Genomic DNA, 13,174 nt, shown 5'->3' with positions numbered 1-13,174 from the left:
CAATGTGGAGTATTCTCTCACAAAGCACACAAACCATGTTATACAGTGAAAGGCTTTGTTTGCAAGCACACATCATACCATTCAATACATATTGGCCATGTAGCCTACATGCAAAACTGTAACCTCCATGCTTTAAACAAATTGACAGAGCATTCTTGGAGCGCTATACTCCACTGTGCTGTGAAAAACGGGCGTTCGGTTCAACCGGGCCCCTCGCACTCAGGGTCTAAATACTGCCCAGCCCTACATGCATGGGCCCTGGAGGGGGATCACACACAGCATCACTCCCCCTCTCCAGCATTAACCATAACTAGTCACACTTACATGATGATGGTTTTCTTTGGTACTTTAGTTTCCTGCTCAGTGACTACGAAGACAGCAGAAAGGAGCGTTTGGTGTAAATATTATATATATATATATATATATGTGTATTTATATAAAAACAATTCAATCTCTAAAGCTCAAACTTGGAGTTCATCTTTTTGCCATTTGTCCAAGTGCAGGTAAACTGAAATTCTTTCTCCTACACCTCTCAACAGTTTCCTAGCAGTCTATCCTAACTACTATCTCACACAACTGTAGCACACGACTGTAGTATCTAAAATGCAAGACGTACCAAGTGACTGCATCTGTAACACTGGATTGCTGGGTCAAATGGCAACTTGTACTTTACGTTCAAAAGAGCTCATTGGCAACAAACAATGTGCTCCTACCTTCAATGGTGATGGCTTGTTCCCCTGTCCGAGCGACAGCCGTGGGTAGGACCAGGTCAGCTGCACATCTAGCACTGCCCAGGCGGTTGGACAGCTGGGAAGAGAGGGAACACTTTTAATCAGAAGGGACAAAAGGGGTGTGTGCTGTATGCCAAATATGATATTCTCATCTGAAGCCCATCCCAGCTCTTCATGTGAGGCATCACTACACACTACTGAGCAACCAACTTGCTTGTTATTCCAATAAAACCATGTTGGAAACAAATATTTAATGCTTTTTCGCTTATGTCACTAATGTGTTTAGCATATCAGTGTGCTGTCTGTGTACAGCGAGTTGGAGAGCAGTACCTCACACTCGTAGTGTCCCAGGTCCCTCTCAGTGGGCCCCTTGATGACCAGCACCACAACACCACTCCTGGACTCACTGTAGGTTTGGTACTTCTCCTGGTCGGTCAACAGCCTGCCATCCTTGAACCACCTGGCCAGAATAGGACACACAGGACAGGTGTGACACACTCAGGAGAAAGGTGTGACACTAACAGGAGTTACCTCAGTGTCCCAGACCAGAGATCTAGCTTGAAATAATCTTTTGCGTCTCTTAAGTTTCCAGAAGGTATTTCTAATCACGGCGGTATGATTCCTTCTTACATGTTGAGTTAAAAACCCTTCTTAAACTCTTGGTAAGAGTGAATGTTGACAGCCAGGATGTGTCTGTGGAGGCAGAGGGATCCTGGGTACCTGATCTTGGGAAGGGGGGCGCTCTGGATGATGCAGCTGAACTGGACATCTTCTCCAGCAACCAGGGTGGAGTTCCTCAGCTTGTTCTTGAAGCGTGGCGGCACTGAGGACACACAGACACAAACGTAACTCACTCTAAACGGACGGCACAGTGCATTGAATCCTTCCTAATGACTTGTGTGCGTGTTTGATTAACTTTACTGAACATGCCCCCCACATCAGCGAGACCGACCTTGGACGGTGATCTTTCCCAGCGTGCTGGCGTTGCCTGCCGTGCTGGTGGCGAAGCACATGTACTGGCCCGAGTCGTCGGCCGTCATGTTGTCCAGGATGAGGGTGCAGGAGCCGTCGGGGTCCTCGATAATGATGTGGTGAGGATCAGCCTCCACAGCGCGGCCATCTGGGTGCAGACCACAGACAACATCGTGAGTTCAATCCATGAGGTTCCTGTACGGATGTTACACGGTGCTTCAGAAACATTTGGGGGCCAACAGAACACCAGGAGTGTTTCTTTGGACTAGTCAAGCTTTTATGAAGGTCCACTCTAGGGAGATGGGACTTTGTAAACCCTCCTGGTGTTAAACGAACACTTGCTGGACTGCGCAGCGGTCTGTCTCACCCTTGTACCAGGTGACTACAGGCTTGGGGGTTCCGATGGCTCTGCAGGCAAGCTTGATGGTCTGGCCCAGCTCAGCGGTGCAGTCAGCCAGGACCTCGTCAAAGTCAGGGGGACCTGGGGATTTACAGGAACGGTGTCGGTGTGAGATAAAGTGTGTGTGTGTGTGTTTTGGAGGTTGGGGGTGTCTATTCCTGGTCAAATCTATAAGAGTTTGTGTGTGTGTTGGCGGGGGGGTTATGTCTGTGTGTGGTCAAATATATAACAATGTGTGTCTGTGTGTGTGGTTACAATATATGAGTGTGTGCGTGTTGTTTGTGTGCATGGTCAAATACAAAAGAGTGTGTGTGTTGGGGTAAGGGGTGTATGTCTATGTGTAGGTTTGTGTGTATGTGTGGTGGCAGGGGTACAGTGTGCATATCAGTGTGTGTGTGTGTGTGGTGTGGGGCTCACTCCAGACGGGCATGCTGTAGCGCTGCTGCAGGTCTCGGAACTCTCGGAGCCAGGAGTTCTTGATGACCACGGTGCGCGCCTGCAGGGTGTACTTCCTCACAGTGTCCTCGCGCTCATGCCAGATCTCAAAGGCCCGGTCATCCCCCTCCACGGTCTCGTTCACATCAATGTTGTTCAGCTGAGGGTCAGGACGTGAAGTCAGGCCAAGTTCAAGGGTCCACACAGAGGAACCATGGTTCGTCAGGTTGTGTTCCAACGGCTGTTCGATGCCTTTGGACCACTGCTACACTACGGTCAGTAAAGCCAACCATGCGGTCCCTCGAGCAGCACTGGGACACTCTGACCATGCCATGGTCCAGCTGATTCCTGCATAAACTAGGCAGAAACTAAAGCTCTGTAAATCTGCTGTGAGGACATCAAAACAGTGGACCAGTGAGGCTATGGAGGATCTGTGGGCGTGCTATAGTCTAGATGAGCTCACAGAGGCTGTGACGTCATACATCAGCTTCTGTGAGGACTGCTGTATACCAACACGCACCAGGGTGAGCTACAACAATGACAAACCCTGGTTCACAGCGAAACTCAGAAGGTTGAGGTTGGAGGAGGAAGCGTTTAGGAGTGGGGATAGAGACAGATTCAAGGAGTCAAAGAACAGGTTTAGCAAGGCGGTGAGAGAGGCTAAACGACTGTACTCAGAGAGACTAAAACACCAGTTCTCTGCTAACAACTGCTTCTGTCTGGAGAGGGCTCAGGCAGATCACCAACTACAAGCCCAGAGCCCCCACACCATTAACGACTCTCGCCTGGCCAACGACCTGATGACTCTCCATTCAGGAAAGAGAAGTTAACAGACTGTTCAAGAGGCAGAACCCACGCAAAGCAGCTGGGCCAGACGCTGTCTCTCCAGCCACCCTCAAGCATTGTGCTGACCAGCTGTCTCCGGTGTTCACCAACATCTTCAACACCTCCCTGGAGACATGCCATGTGCTAGCCTGTCTCAAGTCCTCCACCATCATCTCTGTGCCCAAAAAGCCAAGGCTAACAGGACTAAATGACTACAGACCCGTCGCCCTGACCTCTGTGGTAATGAAGTCTTTTGAGTGCCTGGTGCTGGCACACCTCAAAGCCATCACAGACCCTCTCCTGGACCCCCTGCAGTTTGCCTAAAGAGCCAACATGTCTGTAGACGCTGCAGTAAACATGGCCCTCCACTTCACCCTCCAGCACCTGGACACACCGGCATCCTACGCCAGGATCCTGTTTGTGGACTCTGCTTTCAACACCATCATCCCCGCTCTGCTTCAGGACAAGCTCTCCCAGCTGAATGTGCCTGACTCCACCTGCAGGTGGATCACAGACTTCCTGTCTGACAGGAAGCAGTGCGTTAAGCTAGGAGCACACGTCTCTGACTCCCGGTCCATCAGCACCGGATCACCTCAGGGCTGCGTCCTTTCCCCTCTGCTCTTCTCCCTGTACACCAACAGCTGCACCTCCAGTCACCCGTCCGTCAAACTCCTGAAGCACAACAGCACCCTCATTGGGCTCATTTCTGGTGGGGATGAGTCTGACTATAGGTGGGAAGCTGACAACCTGGTGACATGGTGTAGCCAGAACAACTTAGAGCTCAATGCTCTCAAGACAGTGGAGATGGTTGTGGACTTCAGGAAGAATACAGCCCCACTCACCCCCAAAACCCTGTGCGACTCCCCAGTCAACACTGTGGAGTCCTTCCGCTTCCTGGGCACTATCCTCTCCCAGGACCTCAAGTGGGAGCTGAACATCAGCTCCCTCACAAAGAAAGCACAACAGAGGATGTACTTACTACGGCAGCTGAAGAAATTCAACCTGCCAAAGACAATGATGGTGCACTTCTACACAGCCATCATTGAGTCCATCCTCACCTCCTCCATCACCATCTGGTACGCTGCTGCCACTGCCAAGGACAAGAGCAGACTGCAGCGCATCATCCGCACTGCTGAGAAGGTGATTGGCTGAAATCTGCCTACCCTCGAGGACCCTGAGGCGAGTGAGGAAGATTGTGGCCAACTCCTCCCACCCTGGACACTCTCTGTTCCAGCTACTCCCCTCCGGCAGAAGGCTGCGGTCCATCAGAACCAAAACTTCACGCCATAAGAACAGTTTCTTCCCCTCCGCTGCTGGCCTCTTCAACAAGGCCAAGGACTCGCACTGACAACACTTTATATTTATAATCCACCACCTTTTGCACAATTCATTTTGGACTATGCTGCCCGATTTCATCTTGTAAGTTTCTAACATTTCATATTCTATTTTTTTATATGTATATCTATTTTATATCTACATTGTTTAGCTCTTTAGTATATTGTTTAGCTCTTTAGGACATGTTTAGCTCTTTAGTATTAGACTTAAATTGTATTTATAAATTCAGCTTTTTCAACAACAACAAAAATATTAAGATCTGTATATGTTCATTGTATGCACTTTTTGCCACAGTAAATTCTGTGTTTGTGTTAACTTACATGGCAATAAAAAACTATTCTGATTTTGATTCTGATTGTAGGCTGTTCACACCTCTCATATGCTAAAGACATTGTGTGACTTACTGTTGCGTTGGTAGTCATATGTTAAGGTAGGGTCAAGATGTGGTCTGATTGGTTATTCTTACAGTTATAGGTAGGTAAGGATTGTTCTCTAGACTCTACTGTTTCTTCTGCTATTTTTACTTCTTCTTGCTCTCTTCTTTATCTCTGTCTTTGATTTACAAAAATCATGGTAGAGTACGTTTAGCAATACAGTATATCATTTAGTATATACATTTAATTTACTGTGACCATTCTTGCTCTGACTTAAACCATAGAGCCAAACAACTGCAATACCATTATATTTGGTTAATATTAATAAACTGACCAATGTACCCCTCTTCCATTAGATCGAGGGGCATAGTTTTGGTTGTCTAGCCAATATAAAAACTCCTACACCTTGAAAGTAACGGCTGCAAAATAAGTGTACCTTCATCATGTTCTTGAAGACATATGTTTGAGTGTCCGTGTTGGTGTCTCTCTTGGGCTTGCAGATGAGGACGTAATTCTTGAAGAGGAACACGTGGCGATGGTGGCCCCTGGATGAGGTCCTGACACCAGGGGCCCCTTCCCACACCGTGAATGGCCCCTGGGTCAACACACAGCACACACAATCAAGGCCGGACCGCTGGTGTGGAACAGCAGGACCTGGGAGGAGGAGGAGGACGAAGAGTACCTGTCTGATGGGCTCTCCCAGGACATCCAAGGTGGCTGGGTAGTTACCGATCAGGGAGACGTGGTGGGTGTTCTCAGAACGCTGGGGCAGGGATGACACCATGGCATAGGCCTCTTCCAGCAGGCAGCAGTTCTGACCGTTCCGGGCTTTGTTCCGGATGAGCTCCTGACGACGACACAACGGAAGCCATTTTAAGTTTCCCCACATGTGGTCACCGGGGCTTAGTGTTCTCGCGTGCTGGTTATAGGAGGAATTTGTTAGTGTTTTGAACGAGACCTCCAGTGTGGGTGTTGTAAAGGCTAACCTTGAGCAGGGCCTTGTACTGCTGGATCCTCTCTAAGGGTCTCTGCAGGTAGGAGTTGATGCTCAGGACTGGAGGTCCTTCAGGATCGGCCTCAGCCTGCACTGTTTCTGTGTACTCCTACAGAGAGCGACACAGAGAGAAGGACATGGAGAGAGGAAGAGAGAGCAGGAGAGAGAGAGTGAGAAAGACAAAAAGACAGAGGGAGAGAGAGGGGGCGAGAAAGAAAGTGTAAGAGAGAGACAGACCGAGGGAGAGATGGACATAAAGAGAGAATTCGTGCGAAAGACAGAGAGAGAGAGAGACTGAGAATAAACATTCAAAACCAAGCATCGAGCCTGAATAAGAATGACACCTGCCTTCATGAGTCACAGAACAATGCAACACCAGTAGCATCATCTGAAGGCTCAACCCTGATACGTCAGGTACGTTTAAAAAGGTCCACATTCACCTTGAAGAAGCGGTGGACGGCCTTGTCGCTGACGGCAGACTCAGCCTGGGTCTGGCCCACCAGGTACTGGAGGTACTTCTCAAAGCCCTCAGTGTTTCTCAGGAAGCGCATGGCCACGTCATCGTCTGTGTCGCACTCGTTCAGCTTCGGAAGCATGGACCTACAGGGCACACACAGAGACAGGGGTCACGGGGTCAAAGCAGTGCTGTTGAAATTCCCCCGACTGGTAGGCCACTATGAAGTCATGGAACAGGGTGATAAATGACTGTGCTCACCCGCTATGGAAAGCCTTGATCTCCTCCACATTCCTGAATATGGCCTCCTTCTGGCTGGCGATGTCTGAGGGAGCATCAGGACTGTCCGCCTGCTTCAGGTGGTGGGAGGTGAAGAAGTCCATCTCCTTGATGAACTCTCCCTCACTGCTGATTAGCTCCTGGATCAGTTGGCTGAGCAATGATAAGGACATGTTATACCTACTGTGTCATTGCTATGCTCTATTTGTTTGGTTTATGGCTTGTCAAAAGAGTTAGACCCTAATCAAAAAAGGTATACTTAATGTATACTTACTAAGTTCAAATACTAACATACTTAGATATATTTAAGGTGTATGTGAATATCCCAAATCAGTCAATTTTAAGTACACTTACTTTTAAGTACACTCACAATTGTGTAGTAAACGATAAATATTATGAAAATGTGTCAAACTCTCATTTAATAAATTTAGAAAAGGTTTCAGTGTAATATCTCCTGGCTTGGGGCCGTACCTTAGTCTCTTCCTGTACTCGCCCTCGGACACCTCCTCTGACCCCGTCTCCGGCAGGTCACCAGCCTCAGCAGATGGCTGCCCCGCAAAGGTCACAAGCACAACAGTCAACAGAAACCACTTCACAGTGAGGAGCGACGTGTTGAACGTGCGCTGGTGAGGTTTTCCATGCAGCTCAGTGTTGAAGGACGCGCTACCTTCAGTTTCTTGTCCAGATAGGCAGGGGACACCCATCCCTGGCGTGACGGGGTGGTTTTGGTGGGTTTGGTCCGTACCAGCCATTTGAGTGGGTGTGCCAAGTCCAGAACCTCAACGTATTGGCCTTCCTTCAGAGCGATGGTCTCTTTGTTGGCGATGGTGGGGTTGTAGTCGGCCGTGGCGACGTAAATGTCAAACATCTGCAGACACGGTCGGAGCACAAACACTATCAGTGAAATTGATGAAGACCTGTGTGTGACTTTAGACAAAATGTCTGCCTTCTCGGCCAGCGGTGAGATACTGTGGGGAACAGTGGTGTTGCTCCATCGCCCCGCCTCACCTCTCCCCTCGCGTCTCCTTCGTCTGACTCAGAGGAGGAGTCCACAATGAGGGAGGCGGGGCGCGAGCGGCCATGGTGGGACGCGGCCGAAGGGGTCTTGGTCTCGTCGTCGCTGTCGGCCCCTGGGACTCGGAGGGAGGCTGCTGGGGGGGGGGGGGGATCAGAACCGGATCCGACAACACGCAAATACACATGACCTCCACTGACATCCAAAAGGGGGTAACAGATCGCTGGATTCAACGTAATCCCACATCAACGTGTGTAGCTCTGGCCTCTCAGACCCACAGTCTCAGAGTCATGTTCTCCACCCAATATATAAATATTTTTTTACGTTTACCATCTACCTCTTAACCTGTTTTTAATTAAGTCACTGATTGATCAGGATTACTCAAAGGGTTAGATAACGGAGAACTCAACATTAGTACAACCAATGGTATCGTCTCTGCAAAAGTCATGATTAAGAGGGTTTTGAACAACTGTGGTCTAGTTAGTACTCTAGAGACATGCACTGGGAATAAGGTTCATATTCAGTAAGTACATGTGTGCGGTCTCCTTTCTACTCATACATGTCTGTGCAGACACATGTATTCCAGCTGCAGGCTGCTGAGTTGAAATTCAAAGCCACTAAATGAATTTGGACTGCTTGTTCACAAAAGTATAAGACAACATAACTAAATATGAATGGTAGTAAAAAAAAATTACGAAAGAAATGTCTGACCTCATAGTATATACAGGTCATTGTCGTATATACTGATATGGTACAATGATATAGCGGTCTGGAAGTTTTGTCCACCACCCTTTAAAGGAATTCTGACTTGTTTCAAGCTAAGGTGAATGTATTCATAATGTGACATACTATAAATAACAGCTGTCTGTGGCAGAGAAGGAGAATACCATCAGGCCTACATTATTTCCACAAGTGAACACCTCAGGCTTTTTCGTGCAACATGTACAGATGATTGTGGTCATCTATGCTCTGTCTTCCAAGCTAACAAACTCCTCTCTCTAAACGTCAATCCAACTAAGAGAGACAGGGAAGGATGCAGAGGAGTACAGTCACTTCACAGGTAACCAAAGCTTAGAAACCGGCAGCAAATCAAAACCGACTCCTTGTGGAAAGAATGTTTTGGCTTTTGGTGAGGCTATTGAGGTTTGTTGATGTACTTAGGATACATACTGGGTGGTTTGGGCCATGATTTCATCCACTGGAGCACTTGATGGTTCTGTAAGCTGTCTGAATAACAAATTATTGATCGGATGAGCAAGTGAGTGTGGATGGATGGATGGGTGAAGGATGAAATGAAGGATTGGAACATCTGTCCACCGAATGGAGAAGTTGTAGGAAATCCACACATGGGTCAAAACACACACAGGCTTGAAAACAAGCATTAGTGACAACGCCAAATCTTTTTTTATGGTTGGAATCAATTACATTTCAGTAATTTCAGCAATTACACTTCAAGTAAACTGAAAGTCCAGCTGAAGAATCCTATGGGGCAATAACGATCATCTAAATTCTTGAATTGGACATTTCAGTTCACTTACAGAATTGACTTCAACCCTGATCTATGATTGTCACACACTTGAGCAACCAGAGGAAAACCGCAAGGCATTTTCTTTGAGCAGTTTCTAAAGCCTTCATGAGTTTAGGCTGCAGCAGTAGAGAAGTTTCAAATTATAGAGGTCTTGTTAGCTAGGTCATTAGCTTACTGTATTTGTGATGACTGAGGTGGCTCTTAAGTCATAGCATGACATGGACTGTGATGAACCGTTAGTTTATAGGGTTTGTGATAGCATTACAATTTTATGTAGGAATACAATTTGAATTTGATATCTCCAATAACATAATTCATCACTGGTAATGATAGATGACTTGCCATTAAAAACAATACAATTTCATTTTGATAGATAGATGAAAATGGCTAGTCTAAGTCAAATCACACTTTAAATCACTGCCAAACAATCTGGATTTATTCCATCATCTCCGCCCTCAAAAACAAATATGTGGGATATTTCTTGGTGAATCTACATATTTGCCTTACAGTATGCGCAACATTACTATCAACGGGATACGATCAAATGTCGGTAGGACTGATGGAACAGCCAGTGACACGCTCCCCCTCACCTTGACTGATCTTGGCGGACACCATCTCCGTGATCTGAGAGGTGAGCTTCATCAGGAACTCCTCGGTCCCCACGTCACCCAGGAAGGGCATCTTACTCTCTGCTGACGAGAGGCACAGGACAACACTCAAGGCCTACTCACACCGTCTCCCTCCTCGCTGGATCCAGCTGAAACACGCCAGTGTTACGAGCTCCTCCTCTTACCTTTCCCCCTGGCTGCTTCTTCCTCTGGAGGACTGATGGTGATGCCCAAAACTCTGAGGAAGAGAACATACCATCTCAGTCAAAACCTACTTCTCACAGGTAAAACATGCTTCAGAAGTAGAACATCGTTCCACGTGGACAGTGAGTCCCAAAACTTACTCTGGAACTTTGGTCTCTTCCTTTGGTCGTGGCCCTGTGTCAAAACACACCACCGTCAAAAACACTGTCCAATCACAAGGATGCTGTTCAGTACTGATTGGTTAAGTGTGTCCCAGTGACTCACCTTCCTCCACCTCCAGATGAGCGGTGACGATGGATTGGCCGGCCCTGTTGGTGGCGATGCAGGTGTAGGCGCCGCTGTACTCTGGGCCCACATCCATGAGGATGAGGCTGTGCTGGCACCCGGAGCTGGCCACCTTGAAGCCCTTGGTGTCAGGCTTGATCCACAGCACGTCCTCGACCGACTCCTCCTTCAACCAGCTCACCAGGGGAGCAGGGGAACCTGGAGGAGGGGAGGAGGATAGAGGAGAGGAGATACAGATTGGAGATGGAGACAGAGAGAGAATGACGAACTTCCGAACGATAGTAGTTTGAGTCAACAGAGAACAGAGCAGGGGTAAAGGGCGACGTGCGAGGAGTACCTTCCACTCTGACAGACAAGGTGATGCTGGCTCCCTGCTTCACCTTCCTGTTGCTGAACCTCTCCAGGAAGCGGGGAGGCACCAGAGGCTCTTTGGAGTCTGCACACCGAACAATTACAACATGACGACACACCGACCCATCTCTAATCTGCTACACACTCTCTAAACAATATCAACCATACCTTTAATCTTAGGATCTTCTGGCACAATCTCTCCTGGGCCTATTGAGAGAGAGAGACAGTTACTTCCTGCTTCCTGAATGTTTTGACTTGTTTACAGTACGACGTTGAGAAAACACTCAATTGTGGCCCCCAAACTACAACGAATACTCTGACCTGACCAGAACCCACATTCACTTCCCTAGCATGTCCACCTCCCTGTGAGTGGACCCACCTAGAACCAGCAGCCTGGCCGAGGAGTAGGCGGAGCCGGCAGCGTTGCTGATGTAGACGGAGTACTCCCCGGTGTCCTCCCTGTTCACCTTCAGGACCTCCAGGCTGTGGATGTCCCCCTTGGTCATCAGCAGCAGCCGGTCAGAGGGCCTCAGCGGGCAGCTGTCCTTGAACCAGTACAGCCTGGGCCTGGGGAAGCCTGGGGGGGACACATCAAGGGGTTAATCCTGATGTTCACTTTTTCTTATATCCCCTCACAAACGTGTATATGTGTACAGGTGCCGTACAAAAGTCTTAGACACACAGGGTTTTTGTCATGAATAATGTCTTAAATATTCTTTTGGTCTTCTGTATTTGTGCGGCTGTATAAAAGTGCAATTGTGCTAAAATATTTCTTTAGTCTTTTCATTTTATTATTCTCATTTTTTCTTTCATTTTTTTTCTTTCATTTTTGCAACTTTTTAAAATGTTTTATTTGTGCAAAAAGTACTGTATACCGTATTTCTTTGATTAAACGCCGCCCTCAAATAAATGCCGCCCTTGAATAAATGCTGCACCAAAAATGAACATTGTGGAATAAACGCTGCAGCGTTTAATCGAAGAAATACGGTATATGTCCTGTCCTATATATTATATTTAGCAGACGCTTTCATCCACAGTGACATTTGTGAGAGGATTAGGTTTTTTCTCTTGGTCTGTCCTCAATGCCTGTGATAAATGATAGACATAGCTGCCAACTGATAGACCTCCTGTGTGTGGTGGAGGTACATAGATATGGGAGTTCAGTTCACCTTTGACTCTGAGCTGCATCTTAGCGACGGGTGAGCCTGGACTGATGTGGACGTCGTGAAGCTCGTCCACCACTTGGGGGAGCTGGTCATCCTCAGACACAGACTCGAAGGACTCCGTTTCCCTAGGAGGAGAGGAAGTCAGTTGTAAGTGATCAGCTGATAAGTAGGAAACATCTCTGGCTCCTACAGGTGTGTGTCAGCTGTATTTGGACAGTGTTGAGTGTCTCTCACCTAGACTGGTAACCTTTGGCACTGATGTAGGAAGAGGTCTCGGTGGCATCGGCAGCAGTGTCATAATCTGAGCTGCAGGAGACTGTGGGAGAGAGACAGATGTATAAGTGTGTGCATTGTGCGAATCACAGGGGGGTTTAACCCCCCTAATTAAGGCTTTGACCCCCCCCCCAAAAAAAAACAGGTCGGGGGGGGGGGGGTCGATACATTTATATATCGTTCTTACCTGTAATCGTAAATATTACTTTACGCCCTGGAGAAGAAGTTGACCCCCCCGATTGCCATTGTATAATTCGCACTTCTCTGTGTGTGTGTGTGTGTGTGAGAGAGAGAGTGTGTGTCCTCGCACAACACTGTGGGCAAGACAGATATACAGTACTATGCAAAAGTCTTACGACACACCATTTTTTACATGAATGTTGTCTTGAATATCAAGTATGTGTGTATATATATAATATTTTTGGGGGCTTCTGTATTTGTGCGGCAGTATAAAAGTGCAATGTCGATCAAACATTTTAGTCTTATAATTTTTATATTTCCTAAAGCATTTTTGTTTTACTTTTTCAAATGTCATATTTGTGCCTAAGACTTTTGCACGGTACTGTATCACTGTGTGACTGTGTGTTTGTGCACGTGTGTTCGGTGCCCCTCACCGTCGACCCTGAGCTCCGCCGCGGTGGCGGCGACGCCGCTGCTGTTCTCGGCCGTGCAGCGGTATGCGCCCATGTCGGAGGGCAGCGCTGTGGTGATGATGAGCTGGTGGCAGCCCTCCTGGTCCTCGTTGATCATGTAGTGGTCGTTCTCCTCCAGCAGCTTGCCGTCCTTGTACCAGCGCACGCTGGGCGGCGGCTTGCCGATCACCACGCAGTCGAAGCTGACCGGGTAGCCGTCAGGCACGTCCTGGCTGTGCAGCTCGGTCAGGAAGACAGGGGCGGCTGGGGAACAAGGGGGGCACTTCTGGTTAGACATGTCAGGAAACTGGGG

The 13,174-nt window shown here is 48.0% G+C and overlaps 1 protein-coding gene across 1 annotated transcript in view; it reads right to left on the bottom strand.

Moving 5' to 3' along the window:
* The window catches only part of LOC134036510 (obscurin-like), a 71,256-nt gene that overhangs the window by 2,640 nt on the left and 55,442 nt on the right, over positions 1-13,174 (bottom strand). The window contains exons 71-96 of the mRNA XM_062481494.1: positions 12,844-13,125; positions 12,191-12,272; positions 11,960-12,081; positions 11,170-11,367; positions 10,959-10,997; positions 10,777-10,875; positions 10,419-10,637; positions 10,295-10,328; positions 10,136-10,188; positions 9,933-10,034; positions 8,985-9,041; positions 7,808-7,950; positions 7,467-7,667; positions 7,271-7,347; positions 6,782-6,952; positions 6,507-6,666; positions 6,059-6,175; positions 5,755-5,919; positions 5,509-5,667; positions 2,521-2,698; positions 2,071-2,184; positions 1,684-1,851; positions 1,452-1,554; positions 1,062-1,191; positions 714-807; positions 325-367 (exon numbers count right to left, since the gene is read on the bottom strand). Of these exons, the coding sequence (XP_062337478.1) occupies positions 325-367; positions 714-807; positions 1,062-1,191; positions 1,452-1,554; positions 1,684-1,851; positions 2,071-2,184; positions 2,521-2,698; positions 5,509-5,667; positions 5,755-5,919; positions 6,059-6,175; positions 6,507-6,666; positions 6,782-6,952; positions 7,271-7,347; positions 7,467-7,667; positions 7,808-7,950; positions 8,985-9,041; positions 9,933-10,034; positions 10,136-10,188; positions 10,295-10,328; positions 10,419-10,637; positions 10,777-10,875; positions 10,959-10,997; positions 11,170-11,367; positions 11,960-12,081; positions 12,191-12,272; positions 12,844-13,125 (3,310 nt within the window). The remainder of the gene's footprint in view (positions 1-324; positions 368-713; positions 808-1,061; positions 1,192-1,451; positions 1,555-1,683; positions 1,852-2,070; positions 2,185-2,520; positions 2,699-5,508; positions 5,668-5,754; positions 5,920-6,058; positions 6,176-6,506; positions 6,667-6,781; positions 6,953-7,270; positions 7,348-7,466; positions 7,668-7,807; positions 7,951-8,984; positions 9,042-9,932; positions 10,035-10,135; positions 10,189-10,294; positions 10,329-10,418; positions 10,638-10,776; positions 10,876-10,958; positions 10,998-11,169; positions 11,368-11,959; positions 12,082-12,190; positions 12,273-12,843; positions 13,126-13,174) is intronic.

Source organism: Osmerus eperlanus, chromosome 16, assembly GCF_963692335.1.
Source record: "Osmerus eperlanus chromosome 16, fOsmEpe2.1, whole genome shotgun sequence".
Lineage (NCBI taxonomy): Eukaryota > Metazoa > Chordata > Actinopteri > Osmeriformes > Osmeridae > Osmerus > Osmerus eperlanus.
This window is presented reverse-complemented; position numbering and strand designations above follow the sequence as displayed.